At 36.5% G+C, this 23,649-nt stretch overlaps 1 protein-coding gene across 1 annotated transcript in view; it reads right to left on the bottom strand.

Annotated features, from left to right (window-relative positions):
- The window catches only part of LOC103801199 (WD repeat-containing protein 70-like), a 36,588-nt gene extending 23,824 nt beyond the window's left edge, over window positions 1–12,764 (bottom strand). The window contains exons 1-3 of the mRNA XM_009073604.1: window positions 12,641–12,764; window positions 6,471–6,555; window positions 5,202–5,340 (exon numbers count right to left, since the gene is read on the bottom strand). Coding sequence (XP_009071852.1) covers window positions 5,202–5,340; window positions 6,471–6,555; window positions 12,641–12,764 — 348 coding nt within the window. The remainder of the gene's footprint in view (window positions 1–5,201; window positions 5,341–6,470; window positions 6,556–12,640) is intronic.
- Window positions 12,765–23,649: the final 10,885 nt, after the last annotated feature.

Here is a 23,649-nt window from a genome sequence, read left to right as displayed (position 1 = left end):
CTGAATAACAAATGCTACCAGTTTGTTTCCACCTTGTTTGTTCTTTCGAGCGAAGAGATGGCTAACACTTACATGTTGTACTATGCACTTGGATTTAAAAAAAGGCTGCTCATACAATAAAAAAATATACTAATGTTATATTTAAAAGCTACTTTAAACCCCAATTGCAAAAATCTTCAGGTTTGAGAATCCACTGGAGCTCTTCCAAGGAAAAGAGCCAACTACAATAAATAAGGTGGGAGGTTAGGGAGTATCTAGAATGCAGTGACCTGCTATCATTAGATTTAAAATACTCATGAGAATACAGTAGTGGAGGAAAGAACACTAATGCTTTTCCCTTGTGAAACATGACTTAGAAAATGTGTGGAAACATTCAATAGAAAAGGGACTAGAAACAGATAAAATATACAGTTCTCTGTGTAGAAACCAGAAATATCCTAAAAACACTTTCAGAGGCCAGTGATTTAAAGCAGGATCTCAATACAGAAATTATGGATAATAATTCTGTATCACTTACCTTTCAAGGCACAGCTATAAAATACAATCTTATGAGTGCATTGAACCACTGAACAATACTTTCCTCTTTTGATGAATAAAACAGTAACTTGATCAAGGTGGCAAACTTCTTTGTAATTACAATGAAGGGCACTTTCAAACACCTGGTCTCTTAAAATTACTGCTACACTTTCACCACCGTATATCACAAAACTAAGGCAGACAGGCTTCACATACACCCTCACTCCCTATTACAGGGACAAAAGCCTCACAGTTTATTACTCTCTCATACCTCAAACCTCTAGTGACAGCTCCCCTAAAACAAAGTACATGCTGCTCCAGGATATACAAAGGGAAGGACCACATTGTCCTTACATGTATGAAAGCAGAGAATAAAAATCGACAAGTTACCACACTATAAGAGAAAACACATTCTCATGATTTGCCCTTATACTAGATTTTTTTTAAAAAACTTTCATAAGCACAAATATTTACTGGACTTTAAATATTGTATTTAATTCCTTATTGTGAATAATATGGATTTTCCTTTTAAACACAACAAATGGCTTTAAAAAAACCCCAGAAGTACCACAATGATCTCTTCCAGAAGTTAAAAGAATTTATTTTTCTTAAATGCAAAAGCTTTAAATCTTAGTGAAATGGGCCACAGTGGAAAAGCCCTTTACTACATTACTGCACCTTATAAATACCAAATGGTTATTATTTGAGGTCAAGGAAAGAAATACTGCAATCCTATACCAACTGTGCATAAAGGATGCTGGAAGATTCATGTTCCTTATTCCTTCTTTCCTTTTCACTCTTTCATCTAAAAAGAAGTTTTATTTATAGCTTGTCTCAGAAGACCTTCCTGAAACATCCCTTAGAGGTATTTTCAGAAGTATTTAATAATTTAACTTTTGCTTATATTTGAGAAACTAAGAAAATATTGAAGAATCCTCCTAACAGAAATAGGTTTCCCAAAACAACCATAAATCTATGTTTTTGGATTGTTGCTTATCTACAAAAACCTGAAGGATATTTTAAAATCTTGCACATCTCATTTTACAATGTACACAAACTCATCATCCTGGCTTATTTTTAAATTATTACTTAAATTTTCATTAAACCCAGCAATTTCTGTAGCTGTACAACTTTCTTTTTTTCTTTTTCAGTGCCCACTCTTGCTTGGCAGTAACAGGGTGTAATACTTCTCCTTTCCATATGGGGAAAATGACTGTTCTACTGTTGCCAAAATCAATCTTGTCTGTAATAAGGATAACTACTGGGTGATCTGTTGGAACGAGCCAAATGAATGACAGACATGTGAGAGCGATTCAAGTGGCTATCCACAGCTATTTTAAATTAAACTGACATAGGGGGAAATGCTGTGTACCTAACTCTGTTTCCCATATACTAGGTATTTTTAACTGGTTCCCATGAAGATCTCATACTTGCATAACTAAACCAAGAATCAGGAATAAACCCTTCCTGATTTTCATCTGGCAATGTAATCTCTCTTCCCTTCCAGAGTGTAGTTACAGACATCCCAAAAGATGAGACATCGTTGCAAAGCAGCTACAGGTCTCCCTGCTTGTCATACTACCTGAGGAAAAGAAAGGGAAATGGCCTCTGAGTTTCTGGACATACAATTGGTAGCCTCATGTTCTGGTAGTATTATTTCCTGACATCCATTTAAGTCTCTTCATCCAACTAAATGTTGTGAAGAAACATTCTGCATACAATTATAGGTCTTTCAGATTTAAAAAGCTTCCAATGCTCGAGTTGAGAAACATTAATACAGGTATTTTCTTGTGAACATTTGAGATCAGAGTGAAAGAACCATTCACAGATAATACTGTCAGGACAGAATAAAAAGAGGCAGAAAAACTATGGAAAAATCCATGCATAACAGGATTTTTCTCAAGTTCAGTTAAAAAGAGAGGAATGCTGTACAGTTCAGCATACATAACCACTGTTGCAGTACAAAGCCCTCGTAATTCCCAGTCACAGCTGTATGCACTGAGCCAGATTAAGGCTGAGGTACTGCATGTAGAGGCAGGACCTCCCACCTCTGAATTTCGATCTAATCTGCAGTAAGTGAATGACCCTGCCAGTAACCTGCAACACAAGTGATTTCACTCCTCGACAAACTCATGAAAGAAAAATTCACTGAGAGCTGATGAGTGTAAAATACTTAGGTCTGCATCAGGATATCTCTAAGACACCAATCACCAGAGGCAGAAAAGATAGTCAGAGAAGCACCATATTGTGTTTTTTCTGTCACACCTCCTCCTGCAACTGGCCAGAGACAAAGCCCATGGTCTGCACCTCTTCTGACATCTATCTAGTTTTTCTTCAGAAAGTATTTCTAGTAATCTAAAAAGCCTGAATGCTACAGAAGTTCCAATGCCTACATGGTGGGATGGTATTCAGCAGTGGGAATAACAACATATGTGTTTAGTCACAGATTGTGGCTAAGGAAAAACCAAATCCAACTAATACAAGAGAGGAAAAACAAATTAATATTCTGTACCCAGACACCACAGCAGAGTCTAATCAGACTGTTAGTCCATTAGTAAAAGCACAAAGTTTCACTCCAGCAGCTCTGAAACAGTAATAGATTTTCCCATGAAAACTTGAAAGAAAAGGTGAAAAAAGGTTTGTGTGGTATGATGGAAAGGAATGCCAGACACAGCTTTGGTCAAACATTCCCATTAAATATTTTCTCATTACCCACTAGGTTCATTCATAGGCCAATTTCACTGGCTATTTACCAAGGAGGTTTAAGATAATGTTTACTGCTCTTAACTGTTTTTCAATTTTCTAAGCTTACTGGCATTTCCTTTAAAAAATCCTTGTGAAATTAAAAAAAGTAACACATTAATAGCTTATATTTTTTCTTCACAGTAGATTTTGTCTTATTCTGATTATACACATTCTACTACTAAATTCGTAGAATGTACTGAACTGCCCTCAAGAAGTCTTATTATTTTCATTTTACATTTGAAATAAATTACTAAAGATGCCTTTTTTCTTTAGCAATTTGGACTAAATCCAACTGAAATCACTGAAATTATTTTATTTAGGAATGAATGCAGATCAAGCTCTTTGCACAGACAGATACTGGTGTATTTGTGCTTTTACCACGTATATTGGCACAGAGTAACTTCATCTCAACAGAAAGATTAAAAATATGTATTTCAGCACTAGATAACATGCAAAATATAAAGAAGTACAATACTTAGTTGCAGAAAAGAAACTGAAGTCTTAGACAACACTATGTGTTTATCTTTAATTACACTAACGCTAAACACTATCTGCAATTTTGAGTACAAGGAAGAAATGGAAACTAGGAACGCAGTTGATAGAAAGCAAACAACTACTGCACTGCTGAAAAAATGCTTTGATAAACTACAGTCAAGATATTAATCTACCAATTTACAGGCCAATGATCTTTCCAATAAACAGCATTTACTGCTTATAAAACACAAAAGCCAGCTTCTTGAAAATTCATTTGCTTTTAACATGACTTTCCGTGTTTATATTTCATCAAACACATCAATTTAAGAAGTACAAAAAATGAACACTAATGAAAAGCCAAAAGATACAAATAGTAGAAAAATCTTGAAAGAAAATCTACTTTTATTTTGTAATGCCACTTAGAGCAATTTTCCTTATTTTAGATTTAGGTTGATATGCTAAACTGTGTTTTTATTAGATGTGTAGTGTTTAACTTGTAAGCTAGGCAGACTGTACAGATATTATTAGTGCTGACTCACTGAAAATTATGTCATAAGATCAGTATTTATAAGTCGATTCTTCATCTATTATTTCCATTATTTTCATTTCCATTATATGCAAAGCAGAAGAATGAGAGTCTTATATTTTATAAACACAAATGAAGAAAACCAGCAGCGCTAAAACTCTATAGACTAATTTACTACAGTCTTTAAAAGTACCATATAAATATCAGCACCTATATAAATTTATAGTATAAAATTATGAACCTGCTGAGACTTGTACACATACTTAAAATTTTACTATGTGAGTGACCCCAGTGAAGTTGCTTAATGACTGTTTCCTACTGTTGGTCTCAGCTCAATGTCTCTTTTGCATTTTGAAGTGAAGAACAGAAATTTACCTCTCAGTTCTGAGAGAAACTTCTAGCAAAAAAATCTTTTCTGGATTTTTTTTTCTTTTTTTTTGTACTACTGATAAAAATCGTATTTTCGATGGAGAGATTCCTAATGATGCCTTCCTTTTGCATATACACAAGCTGGAGTCCATAGCAAAATAAACTCTAGTAACCACAAATCCAGTCTCAGGGACAACCAGGAGTTTTGTCACAATAAAGCATTTCATAATGATGACAGGTGGAGTGTACAACATAAATATTTAAGTATTTGAGGGCTTGTGCCTCACTTCACAGATCCAGAAGGGTTCACAGAGATCCTTGAGAAATGCTATGGTACACCAAAGCATGAATCTCCTACTGTTTAAACACTCTGTCCTAGGATTTTCTTTCTTCTTTTTAACTGAAATGAGAATAGCACCAATTCAGGTTACTCTACCTCTGTCTCTTAATCATGGAGTAGAAAAATTGCAAGTGTTAGGAGATAATTACCTGTATAAGGGGGAAAAAATCATATGAGTATTAATTTCATTCATATTTTGAAAAGATGACAAAAGAAAATTAAACCACTTACCGCATCTGTAACTTCTATCTCATACAACTTCTGGAATGTCTCACGATAAAAGAAAAAAAGCTTCCCACTGCCACCACCTTTCTTAACAGAGGTGCCTGTGACAAGTATTTTATCATCTGGGCTGAAACAACAATCCGTCCTGTTGAAGAAAACAAAACATCACACAGGGCAAATAAATAATTAAAGTACAGAGAACTTACAGATAAATTGCACTCCTCAAAAATAATCCTTTCACTTTGTTAATCCTTTTGAGGCAAAACATTGAAAAATCTTTTGTCAGCTGTCATCTATTACTATCATAACAGACACATCTATTAATATAGTTATCAGGCATCTATTAATGTAGTTACTATAGCCATCAGTTATAGTTATCTATTACAATAGTTATTACAGCTGTGCAGAGGATTATTACAACTAGCACATTCGATAAAAATCCTCCTCCCAACATAATTCTCCTCCACTCAAAAGTCTTGTAAGATTTTCACTATGAGACACAAACAAAACGTAAAAGTACTTTCAAATCTGGTTGTCAACATTAAGCAGAAATCATCAGCCATGAAATCTGTTTTTGCTGATGATATATTCTTCAGTGATGCATGGTGGTGTGTTTATACATTGGCCAAAAACATCTATCTGTTTACTTTTCCTCTGTGTTACAAATTGCAGTCAAGATTGAGGTGTCCATGACTTGCCTTTCTAAGATCTTATTTCAAAATCATTAACTGCCCTTAGAGTTGAATTTGGCTGTCTTACAGATACAGAAATGCAGGTCATACGAATAAAAATATTAAAAAAAATACATAGAGCTGTGCAGTAAAAGAAGCATTTTAGTACCAAAGAACAGAGTCATCAGGGCTTTTCACACCAGAACCTGAATTCATACCATGTGCCTTTATGTTATGTCTACTTTTCCATCCAGCCCTTTTTTTTATTAATCACAGACCAAATAAGAATGAGGTTTACATCTATATTGCATTACACAAACATAAGGCAATGAATAGACTTCCTCCGAAAAGTTGCTAATCTAATTAGACATAAGACATATGAGACTGTAAAATGGCATAAAACAAGCAAAGCTAGCTATGAGTATCACAAAAATGATGAGATCTTTTTACAGCAGCATGAATCCCTAAAATAGCCAACTGACACTTCAGAATCTTCCCTGTGTAGTCTGAACAGTTCTGGATCTACTGACAACTATAGAGAATCCTGCCTCATTCAGTACAAAACCTGGTATTTCTACTGGTTGTAATAAATTTGAGTACTTACATTGGAAAGAAGCTGGGCAGTCCGTCTGCTGAATTAAGAGGCTTTTTAAATTGTCTAATATCCCATATCTTTAAAGTATCATCTCCTATGAAACAAAAGAGACAAAGTCAAGAATTTAGGCATGTCAGAAAATTTTATCCTCTAAATCAGTCAGAAAGAGAACAGAATGATACAGTAGAAGCATTCAGAATGGGAATAGCTTGGAGATTTCTTGTCCCTAAATGACTATGAATACAAGAATAAGTACAACTGGCTGCACTGCAGTATATCAGAAACTTCTCAGTGTCTCAACTCTATAATGATAATCTCTCCTACCAAGAACCACTATGCACAGTGAAATCAGAATTCCCAATCACTAATTTATTCTTTGTTATGTTTGTGAGTGTTGGTGTTTTGCTACTAGGAACAAACTTAATACTTAAGATATCAAAAGAAATTAAAATGTAATTATGAATGGTCTAGACCAAAAACCAAACAACCTTTCTGTGTGGTTTCTACCTGTCATGAAAAAGCAATCACAGAGAATGGAAAGCGCATGAAGTCTTCCCTTTTCTTTAGGGGGCAAACAGCAACAAACTGCTATCTCAGTATGGAGAAGAGGCCCTGGAATCAGTCAGAAATCCCTGGGGACGGGGTGAAGGGAAGCAAGTGAAACAACACTTGCTATAACGAAACCTTTTCACCACATTACCTTTGGCCATAAAAGCCAAAACCAAGGTTACAGCAAGACATTTATAGCAATTCTCATCTGTGTTTGATAAACATGGTGTGACTGTAGACCAGTAAAAGTCAGGCTGTTTATCTCTTTTCAAAAAGTTATGACATATTAACAAAGTGAGAATGGGTTGGGGGGGGGTAAAGAGATTAGTTAGTTATTCTCTGAGAGACCTACCTCTCCTCTGACTGTCCTTCTGAGATACATATTTCCAGCATGAGATGAGCTACAGAATTTGAGCTTTGAAACACCTCCCTTGGGCACCTAGGCATCTAGCATTTGACATCAGCACCTCGGCACTTTCAAGGGTGAAAACGACATTTAAACAACAATTCTTTGAAAACATCCAGAGATTAATGTTAGGCAAAAAGTTACAAAATATTCCTGACCTACGAGGAAAAGGAGGCAAGTGACTGGCAATTCACAGACCTGCTTCCTTCCGAAGTACCAACCTTGCAGGGAAGTAATTTGATTGTCTACAAGTATTTTGTGGATTCATAGTCCTTGAGATCAAGAGTTTAAAGGAGGCCTTGGAAATCAAAAGTTTTTTTAAAAAGTAACATGCTGTAACAAAAGAAATCAAGGCCAGCAGTGCCCTTTGCAGGGAAAGCTGTAATGTGTGGCCTCGTACATCATGTACGTTTATATAAAAGACTAGGATAACTCCTTACTACAAAATATTTTTAAGAAGTGGACAACTTAAATAAATGATGTCTAGAGCAGAGTATATTTCTGTTCATTGGGAAGCTGAAAAATGACAAGACAGAAAAATGTCTGAGTCCCTATTTTGGGAATATCTGTTCTCCTATTGTTTCTCAGTAGACTCTATCCCAAGCATTTCAAAGCATTTGATCTTGTAAAATGAACCCTTCCTTCTGCCTACCACCCCTAATTAAAAAAAAACACTTATCTGTGAGATGCTACATCTAAAGCACCAGCACTTTATAATGTATGCAAAGAATACCATTTGGCCAGTTTGCAAATCTCCTGCATAGGGACAGATCTACGGCTAGCAGCCAAGGCTGTTCTGTTCCCACTGGAATGAGCCTTGACATGATCTTCGAGCTGCAGTCCTGCCAGGGTTTAGCTGGAGGATGCAGTCAGACATGTAGCTATAGCTCTTCTGCTAACAAGAAAATGTAATGTACTCATTAAAAAAAATTAGAAGACTCTAATAGGACTCAAAGTTCTGCTTGATTTCAAATCAACGCTGTCTTAAAACTGTGCAGAAATAGGTGATTAAGTATTTAGAAAGGGAGAAATGCCAGTAGAATGACTTGGCTAATCCTGTGAAACTCTTAACATGATTAAGAATTTGCCCAAATTCACTTTTTCTAATTAAAATTATCTGTGTGCAAATGCAATATTGGTTCCTGAATCTAATTTGCATTTGGAGTTGAAATTACTGCCACTAAGGTAACAGATTATTAACTTTCCTCAACAGCAAGGATTTTTTCTAGTAGCATCCTTCTATTGATGCTTAAGAAGCTTCTTAGGAAGCTGTAACAGTACTGATCTGTTCTTAATTTCTTTATACATGAACAAAAATACTTACCCTTAAACAAAAACATATAAACAGAAGTTGTGGAGTTAAGCATGAAGCATTCAAATTAGTCTACTCAGATAAGTCAGTGTATTTTATTGATGGCAAGCTTCTGCAAAGCCTGGCAGGATTATTTCAAGCTTTTATAGCATTTTTAGTAGCATTCAAACTCTATTTTTTGCCATTTTAATAAGGAGGATACCAATAAACAGGCTCAAGTCTGACACAATCAGGTCAGACACTGTTATGCCAATGGTATTGAGCACTGGATTTATTAAGAAGTAACAATTACATCCTGGAAAAACAGTCTTTGGTGCATCAAGATAGGCATTTTGTAAGTGCCTTTGAGTCAAAATAAGGCCAATGCACTAATACTAGATTTTATCTGATTTTTTTTTCTTTTCAGAAGACACTGACCAAGAAGACAGGCACATGGACACAAACGGGCCCAAAAGAAGCAAAAGTGCTGTGAGAAACACACACCAAACAGTCAGCAGCACTATTTAAATGATGGAGTCCTGCACTGAAGGCAAAGTTTGAGGACAGAAGTTGTTCAGAGAGATCACTGAGGAAAGCAAAGAAATATAGGAAATGGGAATTTTAAAAAGAGTTCTAGCATAGGAAGGCATAGCATAACAAGACTGCTGTGAAGCCTTACACCATATATGTGTGGAGAGACACCTTACAGAACAAGGTATGTGCTTCTGCATTCTGTACTGGTTCTGCAGGACATACTGCAGCAACTAAAGACTGACCTTTGGAGGCTAGGTCAAATACTTAAGTGCATCATCCTCTCTAAACATATGGAAGAGAAGGACACTGGAAGACTGAGAAAGTCATTTCAGCTCCAAGTGCTACAAATAGTTGACTATGCCTATTAAAGCTAATGACTGGATTTTCAGCATGGTAGGAAAGAACACTAGGGTTCAGCTCCTGAGAAATATTACTTGACCTAAACCCATTTGATTTTTAAAATGCTAATGTTTGTATTTATGATAAAAAGCAATGTATTATTACTCTACACAAAACAGAAAGTCACTATACATGCTGCTGCATAATCCTTGACTATACAGGAAACCGTACTCAAGGTGTTTCTACTTTTCAAATCAACTTCAAAATTAAACATTTCACTTTTCCTTGAGAACATTGTAAAACAAGAAACACAACTAAAATAGAAAAAACCCCAAACACACAAACCCAAAACCAAACCAAAATTAAAAGGAAACACCAAAAAATGTTTTGAGCTCAAATGAAAGCATATATCCACATAAGCTATCTGATGGTTTAGATTTGAATATTTTTTTCCTGGGTTTAACTGATGAATTTATTTTTACCATCCAAGTTTACTGACTAAGATGACAGGGAGTCTACACACTGTTCATACCACAAAGAATACACTGAACCATCAAACTAAAAGCCCTCATGAGGTTCATGGAATTCAAGAAGTCATTGACTCACATCATTACAAAAACTAACTCCATATATTCTGTACATACCAGGAGTCAAAAAAAAGTTTTTAGTAAATTTTAAATTTTTACAATAGGACCCCAAGTCCAATCCTAATGCTTACCCCTTCCCCGCTAAACAAAGAAAATGTTCCCCAAATACTATCCTTCATGGTTTCAAGCATGTAAAAATATCACGTTCTTAAGTTTCTGTCAAGTTACTACCTAATACCCAACAAGAATAAGACTGGAAACCTTCATAAGCACCTCCTTAGGTTTTCATTTTCCCTTGTGCCTGCAGCTGAGCCATGCCTCATCTCTCTAATATCCAATACAGAATCTACATCAGATGCAGGAAAGTTCATCAGGCTTTCAATGAAAGTTCCCATGCCCCAAACAACTATCCTCCCTTTGATCCTCAGCACTTGGCAGGTGTGTTAATCTATGAATGCTGGATCCACATCTGCTTTTGTTGGTACAGATCCAAAGCAATACTCATATTAAAGCACTAACCAAACAAGTCAAAATAAGGTATGAATCCTTATTCTCTAGCACAGTGCACACAGAGCTTTTTTTTTTTAATACACTAGACAAAGGTAGCACTTCTATCCACACTGAGTGGCCAAATTTCTGTGCAGTCTTACATTCTGCAAACAATCAATCAACATTTTATACAGCTTAGGGCAGAGTATGGTAGATAAAACACAAGTAAATCAAAGTCTGTTTAACACGACACAAAAATGGGAGACAGATGAGGAACAGCAGGCAGCCAAAAGTGCTACATGCAATAAAAATAAGCAAAGGTCATTTATGTGATCTATATTCATAAACGTGAAACAGAAGAGAATTTACACAAATGGAGGTTTCTAGACAGCACTAGTGAATACTCCTCACATAACTATTAACCTTGTTTGCTGTCATATTTAAAAGCAGACTGAGGTTCATCCTTAAATTTCATAAAGTATGTCTGTGTGAATTTTTCAGGGGCAACACCACTGGCAGACAGATGCAGCATTCTGCTTAGTGCAGAATGGAAATACACAATTCACATACTTTCCAAGCAGGAGAAGGTTCACACATGGTAAGAGTCTGGTTCACTAAGGACCAGCAAGGTCGAGAGTTTCTGCCTCAACCACTTTGAACCCATTAATGAAGGGCAGAGAGGCAGTAGAGCTCTGGATCCAGATGCCTGAACAACAATTAAGAAACAATTCAAGTGCCATTAGTGTGTGTACGCCTAGGGCTGTCGAGAACAAGACTCCCATCACCTTACTCTGAAAGGTGTGTTCTGGGGAACATAATGTTTGGCATCTTGGAAACGTGGCAAGACACGCAAAGAAACAGTGAGTCAGCACCCAATAGCACTTGTCTATCACTGTACTGATATCCACTGGTGTCACTCTACCCATCAGGGACAGGGAGACAGGGAGGACATAACGCAGTTGAAAACTACAGCCCCTGACTAGGCAGCACAATTCCTGCTTCAGAGCTTTTGCCATCTATGAATACCTCTATCCTGGTATTTTGTATGTGTAACCTCATTCTGTCTATGTACCATACTGACCAGATGTCCTATACATATGTTAGGCACAATGTTAGCCGACATTAATGTATACTGCCTCTCCCTAGGCCTGTTTATTTGGCCTTGAGGCCATGCTAATGCATGCACAGAGCTTCTGGTTACAGCTGGTTTCCATCCAGACAGCTTGGATTGTATGCTTGCACCTGCCTGCAAAATACTGGGTAGACAAATCTGTGCATGAAAAGTTGTCTTCAACAGACACCATACTATCCCAACAATGAAGTGAATGAGTTCTCAAATACATCTTTGCCTTCTCAAGACTTGTTATCTAAGATTCACTTATTAAAGTTCCATCAAAGTTTAAAACACAAGCCTTTTTCCCCAGTCCTGTAGACATTTCACATTTTTTTGCCATTCAAGTACACCTTGGCCAGTCAGTTCCAGTCAATGACTTTTAATGTTTGTAATATAGATTAGACAGAAATTAGGACAGAAAAGGATGTTGCCCAAGAAAGCTGCATGAGGAATTCATAAATTCAGAACAAAGATACTGTTATAGAGAGGCAGTAACCTTCCCAGAAAGAACTGAGCAACAAAACTGGATGCATTTTACTTTTAACTAAGCTAATACTTTCCTTTTAGTGTATTATTCATGCTAGACAAGGTGACAGATCAGGAACTGTGTAATATAATCGGCAAAGTTCTCTTTAAAAATTTCTTAATTGCTGTACAATGCATTTTCAGGAACACAGTATTGCATAGTGTATCAAATCAAAGTACTAAATTGTGAAACACTTCAGATTTGAATCACAAGTATCTGATTTCACTATCTTATCTCCAGCATAAACAACTACATTTAACAACGATATGATTTACGTGGCTTGTTTAATGAACCATTTCACTTACTAAAGTAAAGCTTCTTACATTCAACACATCATCACCTACCTCCCCGGCTGGCAAGGACAGTACCATCATAGGAAAATGTCAAGCATGAAGTGTCAGTGCCTGAAGCGTGGGCTTGCCTGCAGTGGAACTTTGTGTGTACCTGTTTGTCAAACAAATAAAACATTACAAAATTGGCATATTTCAAGACAGGACAACCATTTCTTTATAGCATTTTGTGTACTCTGCTGCTATTCCTAAACTTAAACAGAAAACTCTGCAATTCTAGGAGATACAGTAGCTAAATATTTCAACAGCCTTTTAAAAATGTCATACATGTTTCAGAATAGGCTTTCCTAAAAAGAGGTTGAATACAAAATTTTACTTCTTCATGGGTTTAATTATACAGTACACATTTACATAGCATCAGCGCTCTTGGAAAACTCCCACTAGCACAGAACAAAGGTAGTTACGCCTGGTTAAGATAAAAATACATTTTAAGACAGCTCTCCACACATCCCTGAGCAGGTTTACAGTTACAAAAACTACCAAAATACAATATACTTACTTTGGAAAGGACTTAAAAGAAGGACTGGAAGAATTTACTTTTGCCAAATTTAATCCCTGACAAAATTCATGGCTTAGATAATAAAACAAAGTTCAGATATTTTGCACTTTATGTTCCGTTTAGCTGCAATAAAAATCAAGTTTGGGAATGATGTATGCTTTATTTTAACTATTTCTATTTTGCTGATAATCGTAGAGAAAGGCAAAAATTACTTTCAAGTTATTGTTTTGTTCTGGTATAGAGCTGACTTCTTATTCATTAAATCATTATTAAGTAAAATGCCTAAAAATTCAATTACAAAGGAAGGAACTTCAAATTACATTTTAATGCTCTTGTAAAATCAAGTTTTTCTACTTCCCAGCTATAAACAAAGGCCTCAGCTAAGATATCAAAATGTCTTTCATACACACGAAGAGAAAAAGAAAGAAAAGGGAAATGGCAGAAATGGAGACAAAGGAATTTGAGACAGGTTGATTCTTTTTTTAACCCCTAGGTAACTATGTCTTCTTTGTACAATAGAAAACTAACTCAAATAGTTGTAAAATTAAGCATTCAAGACTTAAAGGTTGCCAGTATAGCTGCATCTCATCTTCCCATCTCTAAGGTGAGGATTAAAGCACACAGAGGAGAAGATGACAAATTAGTGACCACAAAGTCCTATTTATATTGCAGAGATCAATAAAACAGAAAAACATGCACAGAAGCATGTATAGTCAGAGAGGGGTTTGAACAGACCTAGAATCCCACCCTGACTAGTAAGAGGACAACACACCAAGCATCTGCTCAGTGACTTCTATCCAAACTATACATTAAAAGAGACACAGCTCTACAGAATAAGAAAGGAGGATGTGATCACAAAATACAATCCCACAGAATAAATTAAGCTTGCGCAGGAATCCTCAATTACTCTATCTTCTAATTTTTGACTTTGTACCTCACTAAGGTTCATTTTATGGGCCATTTTCTAAGTAAAAGACTCAAACTAACAAAGTAATTAATGCTTATCCTTTAGAATATTTTTTCTAAATTTGGCTGAAAAGCTAGAGGACCTTTGTGTGATGACATTAATAATGACTGCAAGCTTATTTTGATGTGCAGATTTAGTGAAGTATTGAGAAGGGTCACATGAGACATTCCCTCCACAAATGACTTCAGCAAAGGGGGACTTCAAACACCAAGTACCTGCTTCTTACAGTATTTGCAGACAGAATGTAACAACCTATGTTTAGCTGTAGTACTTGTTTTGCAACTACTGCCACTTCTGGACAATTCTGAATACCTGAAGAAGGTCTATGATCAGGCTGCAGTTTACAACTGTACATCTTTGGTGATGGTGTTTGCCAGTACTAACAAATACATCTTATGCATCCTATTACACAAAATTTTCCAAGTATGTGGTAATGTACAAAGGATAAAGTGTGAATTGGCTATCAGAAAATAAATTTTCAGCAGTATTCGCTAAACATTAACAAACAATTAAAATTATGTATTTTTGGGCTAAGAAATACCATAGACACTTGCAAAAACATCTAAAATGGTTAACAATCACACTCAAAAAAGTTGCCAGAAAGATTACATTATGGCAACTAGCTACTTTAAATAAACTGGAAGAATTTCATTTGGGCTCCGTGACACTCACATCCCTCCCTGGCAAAGTCACACTGATATTCATATATTAAAATACAATTTTTTCACTCTGCTACCCAACTTAATGCAAGGGTATAGGGTGGTTTTTTTCCTTTCCTTTCATTTCATTCTCAATTAAACCAAAATTCCTTCCTTTCGTTTTGTGTTCAACACAAATTAAAATACAGAAAAAGATCTGGGGTGCAACTAATGCCTTTCTTTTATGTTTTCCTACTTAAAAACTCCAAACATCTACAGGTAGATAGTAAATCACATAACTGTTTGGGAAGTTTGCTTTCCTATGGGCAAAGATAGTGATTTTATTTAGCAGGAATTTATTAATCCATTAATAAAACCTAAACTGTATCTCTCAGGAATTAAACAATTCACCCTAAATTGGCCCCAAGTTGTGTCAGGGGAGGTTTAGACTGGATATTAGGAAAAATTTCTCCACTGAAAGAGTAGTCAAGCATTGGAACAGGCAACCCAGGGAAGTGTCTGAGTTACCATCCCTAGAGGTATCTAAAAGACATGTAGATGTGGCACTTTGAGACATGGTTTACTGGCAAACCCGCCAGAGTTAGGTTAATGGTTGGACTTGATGATTTAAGGGTCTTTTCTAACCTAAATGACTTTATGATTCTATGTCACAGTTCTCAATGAAGTACTGACATTTCAGCCAGTTCTTGCCCTTTTTCAACTGTCCTATAGAAAAAGGAAAATAGCAACATACAGATGTCAAAGACCCTGACATTATTTTCCTCTTAACTACAAAAATGAAAACAAAAGAAGGATTTTCGCCCAGCTCTATCCAGCTCCAGTGCCTTAGGATTTCATGTAAAACAAGACTTGTCTGAAAGGGATAGTAAGATTGCATCAGCAATTCTGTTTGTCTTTAAAAATACATTTGCTCAGTTTACCAGTAAAGAGATTGTTTTCCTAACTTTGAGCTCTGCAAACTTGCCCTCCATATATTATATCTGCAAAGGAATATAACCCTGAATTGTAATACTAAATCAAATATTCTAAAATGATTGAAGGTTGCTCTAAAAATGATAGAAGGTTGAACAAGAAGTTTTTACATATACTGGCAAACGTTCATTGCAGTTTTCAAAGAAAATAATGTGTTTGGCCTCTGACCTCTTAATATTTTTAACAGATGTCTAATCTTGCTAACAAATCATTAGTAAAAAAAATTGTTATCAGAATGCTTCTTGCTGGAAAGACATGAAACAACAGAACTAATGTACACAATTCAAAAGTTCGATTCAGGAAGGGAAGGAGAGAGCACTGAAATATTAACTAAAGATGTAATGATAATTAGGGCAAAGTGTATCTACATATCTCTTTTGTTATCCTTCTCCTTTTGTTGCAGAGGTGTCTGCTATTATGGAGTAATAGTCATGTGCCATACAAAATTTGACAAGTTCACCAGTCCCTAAAATTACTTAAAGGTTTAGTTACTTCAGCAAATTCTGCAGTAAACCACTATCTTCTGTCTAAAGGTTTTCTAGCAAGTAACTCCAGCAATGTAAGCACTTTCTTCCTAGCTTTGTATTAGCACGTATATTTTTGTTAAGCAATTACAGCTGACTGTACTTGTGTGCAAAATGAGATGACAAGCAGAAAACATGAAGCACATGTGAGAAAGGACACAGTTGTACATATCAAAAAAACCCAGGGTAACAGATAAATGTCAGGGTTTGCAATATTGCTGCAGTCCTCAGAGAGGATGAGAACCAGAAGATAAAAAGAAGCCAGAGAAAGGATTGGGAAGGGTTGGGGAGTGGTGGGGGAAATGTATATGACCAGAGCATCAGTAATGAGTATCCCCTGCACAAAAATCTGGGTGGATTGAAAAGGACTCATATGGGCAGTGAAGACAACAGTGGCTACATGAAGTGTTTATCACAAATGAATGACCTACAACAGAGCCACATGACTACAGCTCTGTGTCACACAACTCTGCCCTCCTGCTCCAAAATCCTAAATAAAACATATTCTAGGAAAAGCAAATGATAGACTTAGTCGGTTTGTTCACCTCAGAAATCCAAGCCGCATCCATGAGAAAAACTAACGAAATTTTTGAACTTTCCACATTGTTTCTGGGATACAATATTTCACAGTAAGCTGACACTTTCCCAAGATTATAATGCTTCCCACATTCTCCCCCCCCCCTTTTCTTTTAACAAAACATTGAATGTCCCAGCCAAGACATTCTTCTTCCTTCTTGTTCCTTACCCTTCTAGATTTTTTTAAAAAGCAGAGGCAGTAAATTAAGGCAGGCCTTGGGGAAAGTGAGATCTACAAAGATGCTGTATCATGTATTACAGATGTGTAGCAAAACTTCTCTAATTTACTAGTGTGAACACAGTCAACCACGCAACCACAATGATGTCTACAGCAAAAGGAACTCTATCCAATACTGAGTGTGCCACTAGGAATGTGCAATCTACTTCAGTTTGCTCCAGCACAGAGAAGGTGTGTTCTGAAGAGAGGAGCTCATCTCTTGAGATGTTTCCAATGCTCACTTCCTGGCTGTTTCACCTCTTTAACACCAAGGAAAATTTCCAACACTCCTTGAAAGAGCTGGAAATCAGGATTTACACTGTTTCAAACATGAGGCAGGAGGGCCAGACTAGCCTGGCAGAGATGCCAGACAAGCAAGTCCTGAGCCACGTGTGGCTGTTTGTGTTTTAAATCGGTCTTTTCACTTAATATACTTTCATCAGAATAAAATAGCTGACATTGACAATATTCAACTACAAAAGTTATAATTCTTAGCAAACGTAAAAGCCTTCCAAGACAACATGTCACAGGCCAGTCTCAAGGTGACAACGGTATGAGTTATAAAGCTGCAAGAAGAAAACAAACAAACAAAAGGCACAACTGAGCAAAGCTGTCTGGGTCTTTGTTGAAAGTGATCCCATCAGAGACAGACAACATCTCAGAGCTGTGATCACATCTGACACAGACAGGTTCCCAGGGCACGAGTTACACTTTCCAAATGGCTACTTCCCCATCCCCCCTTCAACCAGCTCTACTGAAGGAAGCATATTTGCTTTGCTCTCAATTATAATCCTGAAAAGAAATGTAAGTGTACTTTCTGGGTTTAGAATATCACTTACAAATTATCGGTCTACATATGTCAGCTGAATTCAGAAATTTCTCAATATTTTCCCTGAGTAGGCAGTTGCAGACTATATCAGATGCTTTCCTTAAGTCTCTGTAAACATGATCCCTGGGCTTTCAATTTACGTGACAGCTCTTCAATACCACTTCCCGTGGTGTAGAAATGGATGCTGTTTCAGTAATGAGCATACTGATGCAAAACAAGATTAACTTGTGAAATCTGAGGTTTTACTGTTTACATGATTACACCCTTACATGATTTGCTCTTCCCTATGATTTTCCTAACTCAGTGACAGCTACATGTATCATTATCAGACCTTTAACAGTCCTTCCTCTCTCTCAATTCTAATTAACCAACTATGAATACAGTAACCTAACTTTATTTGCCACAGCCAGGACATCTGACTGACGACTGTATTTAACTGTCCTGTGCACCCATTATATCCTCATCTGCTGCAACTAAGGCCTTTTTCTGGGTGGCAAGTCTCTGAGATTTCTTTGTCTCTCACACTCAGCAGTGGTTCAATGCCCTTCAACACTCTGTCACACGTATTTCATAAAGAAATGTACCTAGCTACGTACAATTACTGAATACATAAAAGCCTTGTGGGTTTTTTTTAATATTCTGTGTTTTCTCTCGAGCAACTGCATTGCAATGAAAAACCTACATAACCAGGGGCAAAAAAAGCTCTGTAACTGTTTTCAAAGTTTATAATATAAAAAGAATATATGACAACAAAAACACAAGTGCAAAATGCTTAGTCAGAAAATGCTGGGCTGCTATGGAAAACAGCAGTCTTAGAAGAGAAGACAAACAGCAATGTAGGTGGTCAAGGTGGAAAATTATTTAGTAGTTTGTTAATGCAACTGATACAAAAACTTGCTTTCTATTGGGAAAAAAACCCTAACATTTACACAGAAGGCAACAAGGCAAAGCACCTGATACATACGACCATATGTGGTTTTAGACAAAACGAGCAAGCAGGGCAGCCTGGCTTAGAGATGTCTCTGATCCACTGCAGCGTGACAAGAAAGTTCTTCCTATCCGCCCATGCTTCTTTCACCACTTAGAATATTCAATTTCTAAGAATATTGCTGACCACAGAAACAATTTCTTTTTGTTTAAGTTAATTCATCTAGAAAGATTTAAGGAAACCATTTTAGAATGATGTCTTCTTAACAGCATTGCTAAATATTTGCCTAATGGTTTGAAAATTAAACCCCAGCTGAATGTTTGGCTGCACAAACTTTGCATTTGAGAAAATATCCTATCTTTGCCACAAAAATGATAAATATTACTAATAAAAATAGCTTTTGGAAACATTTCAGTTGGCTTCCTTTGGGGATTTTTTTACACTGCATGAGAAAAACATACAAGGATGTAAAAGAAATGTTATTCTGTATCTTTTCGTAATTTATCTGATCCATCTCATGCTATCCTAGCAAATTTACATTTTTCCTCCTGTCTACTAGCATAAATATGGCTTCTGTAAAGCAACAGAAAAGCCCACCCCTCCTTTTGTCTCTTTCAAAATTAAATTAATCTGTCATAGACTTGCCCAGCTATTGAAGGTTCCTTTGCTTTTCAAAAAGCAATCAAATCTTATCAATGTTCTTTCATTAAAAATTTAGTTAAGATATACTAGGACCCCACTGAAAGTCCACAGATTGCTCCAAACTCACCTATGCCAACACTAGACATTTCATATCAATTAGAAGTAACCTTCTGCCTCTTGGCAATAAACAAGCAAAAATGTAAAAAGAAAAGTTTATAAAAAACACTACTAAGGCATCTTCAAAAAGCAACTATGACAGAGTTATTTCCACTATAACTCAATATCATTTGTCATATTGCTTCAGTCTTCAGTACTCCCAAAGCTTTAGATATCATACCTAACAGAGATACAGAGTAAACTGAATGAAATGTAACTTAAAATATACAGAAATTTATACAAAGCTTCAGTAAGACTTCAGTCAAATAGGTGCAGTTTGCAGTGAGTTATCAAAGATGGCTGTATAACACATTTCTTTGCTTGTTGAAAATAGTAGCAAGCACATACATTCATATTCTAAGAAGATGGGTGTATTTCTCTGACAAATGAAGTGATTTTCAGAAAAATTCTTGTAACAGCCTACTTCTACATTATTTGAGTTTTCTGATAAAAATGAACTGCAAACCATTATGCTGTATCTTCTCCGCATATTTATTAAAAATATAGAATTTTTTAAAACATGGATTTATTTTTATTTATCTAGGTAGAAAAATGAAGAAGGAAGTTAAAAGGGTAAGTGGTATTCTGCCATATGAAACATTTCAGTGATAAAATGAGCATTCTCAACTCTGAGCCTCAGTGTTTTATTATGCTGCACAAGTGGCTGAGATAATGAGCTCAATATATGTAACACTAGTTTTCAAGGACCATACATATGTGAATTTATTTTTTAAAGCCTCTAGAAAACAAAAAATGCCATAATCATTCAATTCACGAAGTTGTTGAGAGAAACCAGTTCTGAGAAGCTAAAGAAAACTTCTTTTCTCCTGTTAATGGGTCAGCTGGACTCTTGTGGATGGTGGGCAATACACACTCTTTTAACAATCCAAGATATGTTGCCATTTATCTGCAAGATGCAGATTTCTTAAATGCCCTCAATTTCAGTTACCTTTAACACAGAATTCTACCTGATGACTTCAGCAACTTCAGGATTAGGCCCCAGAGTTATACATGAATAAAATCAAAAAGTTAAGAAGCTGGCTAGGAAAAGAAAGAAAAGAAAGGTAACCCAAGTAAACTTCATTTTGTTTCCAAGCAATACACCTACCTCAGTTCCCTCAGTTCCTTCTTTGATGCTGCTTTTTTCTGACAGTAATTTTATATAATTGACTAGCAAACAAATAAAAATCCCTGCATACTTGTAAGCAAAAAATTGGCAAAGTGGAAAAAATTTTTTACAATTGTTTTCTGCAAGTGGTTTATACTAACTAAACAGAGTGTTCCAAGTTAGCTTTCAGAGCAGCAATCAAGTACCAAAGCATTAGGTAGAGTGAAAAAAACATGTAATATATTTTAGAGAAAAAGTTGCTTGCTGTTCTACTGTGCAATTCAAAGAATCATAGAATCACAGAATGTTGAGGAGCTGGAATGAACCTCAAACATCTTCTAGTCCCAACCCCCCTGCCATGGGCAGGGACACCTCCCACTAGACCAAAAGCTCCATCCAGCCTGGCCTTAAACACTTCCAGGGATGGGGCATCCACAGCTTCTCTGGGAAACCTGTTCCAGTGGCTCAACAACTGTCACAGTAAATAATTTTTTCCTAATATCTAATCTAGATTTCTCCTCTTTAAATTTGAATCCATTACTCCTTGTCCTATCACTACAGTTCCCAGTGAAGAACCCCTCTCCAGCTTCCCTGTAAGCCTCTTCAGATACTGGAAAGTTGCTATGAGGTTGCCATACAGCCTTCTCTTCTCCAAGCTGAACAGCCCCAACTTCCTCAGCCTATCTGCATAGGGGAGATGCTCCAGTCCTCTTACCAACTTTGTGGCCTCCTCTGGACTTGCTCCAACAGTTCCATGTCTATCTTATCTTCGGGACACCAGAACAGTACACAGTACTCCAGGTGAGGTCTCACAAGATTCAGATTCCTGAATAAATTTCCAACATGCATCGCTTTTAAAATTAGTTTTCTTTTTAAATAGAAATTAAACCCAAATTACTATTTAAATATGAGATGATTTTTTTGTTTGTAATTAAGATCCTTAAGGCAATTAATCCCCTCTGCCTCATTAATATAAATAATAGTATAATTATTAAAGCTATGGCAATGTAACAATGTCCTAAGCAATACCTAAGACTCCTTCAAACACGCTGTAGTATTTCAATACAAATTTGTCTGTGATGATACAGAATCATTACAGAATTTATCATTCTGCAATTGGCCTTCTCCTCTACTATTAATGTTGCTTCAAACTTCCTTTTCCCTTATTTTTCTTGATATAGTACTTTTCTTGGCTACAATTCTCTTTCAACATTGGCATCCCTCAAATTCTTCTCCATCCAACAAGATTCCTTCCATTTTCTCATTCTAGCCTCCAGTTTCATTTCAGCACAATACTTGACACTTAGACCTGGCAACTTCGTATTTCTTCTCCATCAGCAGTGGCAGCTTCAGAGCATAAGGAGATACATGCACTGCTACTTTTGAAAGTTGTGTCTCAGAACCTCATTTGCATCATCCACTTATCACCAAATAGCTCCAGGTTTCTCTCTCAGTCTCTGTCTTTCACTCTTCTTCACACTTTGGCCTTTTCATCTAATACTGCCTTCTTCACCATCTTTATTCCTTGTCAATCCCCCTAAATTCCCTCCTGAGAATCCCACTTACATTCCCCTCCTGAGTCTCAACAGATTTCTCCCCAACAAATCCAGCATGGGACCCTACCCCATCCTCACTCTCATCAGCCTCGGGAATAAAGTGCCTATTTTCTCTTCTCTTTCCTCACTGTTTCATGAGGTCTGGTATCTTCTGTACACTATCTACATGTTGGCTTCCTTCTTCACTATTCCCTCTGGTGCATGATTATCTTTCAGTTTCTCTGTCTGTTCACCATTACCCAATCCACTTGGTCACTGAACTTTTCACTCTACAGTGTATTTTTAAACACCTTATTCACAACCATGACTCCCAATATTTTCATGCCATTAAACTGCCTTCCAAGAAAAGGTACACCACTCCCTCTCTCTGCTGAATGTCTTAGTGCATCTTGACATCACTTTGTGAATGTTTAGCTGGCAATACAAATTCAACATGATGAAAGCTGTTCCTGATTTTCTTACATGGATACCATATATCTTCAATTTCCCTAGAAGGTCCAACCTCCTTTAACCATTCATTGTAAGAAAAATGTTGTGGTATGCATCACAACGTGTCATCTCCTTTCTGTCACACGTTGTAAAACACACTGTAATAAATCCAGCCAATAAACCACTGCAGGATTATTACTTTGACATCTTTTTCCTCTTTTTTTTACTCGATAATGGTTCTTTACTTTTAGGGTACACTGCTGCCTCCTTTTGTCTTCTTTAACAACTGTATTTCACCAATGACTTAAATATATAGTCTTCCAATTATAATAACTATAGATCTTTCACTTAATCCACAAGAGCATCTTTGTTTTTCTCACAGAGAAAAAAAGTAATTAAAACCAGAAAACCACCACTTCTTTTTCCATAACACATACAGATACCCAGTAAACTATCATTTAAAAAATGACCAATAAAAAAAAAAGGGAGACAAACAGCAACTGAGTTTGCACGTTGCTTTTTTTTGCCTTTCTTTTGCTGGCATAAACCTCATGCCGACTTGACAGCAAAGGATTCATCTTCTGACATAGCCACCATTGTTTCCAACGGAGATAAAAAGTGAAGTTTGTTTTATACACACAGACAGAGAGCACCACACATTACTGCAGTCCTTCCTTGTGCTCCTATCTCAATGCACTAGCTAAGAAACAGTGAAACACCTGAACTACACGAAACATTCCTACACCCCTGTCAACTCCTACCCAGTTTGGCACACTTTAACACAGCGAATATCGAAATCAAGCAGGCATTTTCACATTTCTGACAAGTGACAAGCCAATGGCTGGCAATGCAATGCTTTCTGCTGACCACAACAGGTGCCCCTGCTTCTGAAAAACCACTCAGGCCCTTCAAGGTGGTCTAGAATACAAGCCTCCCCTCAC

The sequence above is a fragment of the Acanthisitta chloris genome, unplaced genomic scaffold (genome assembly GCF_000695815.1).
Source record: "Acanthisitta chloris isolate BGI_N310 unplaced genomic scaffold, ASM69581v1 scaffold24784, whole genome shotgun sequence".
NCBI lineage: Eukaryota > Metazoa > Chordata > Aves > Passeriformes > Acanthisittidae > Acanthisitta > Acanthisitta chloris.
This window is presented reverse-complemented; position numbering and strand designations above follow the sequence as displayed.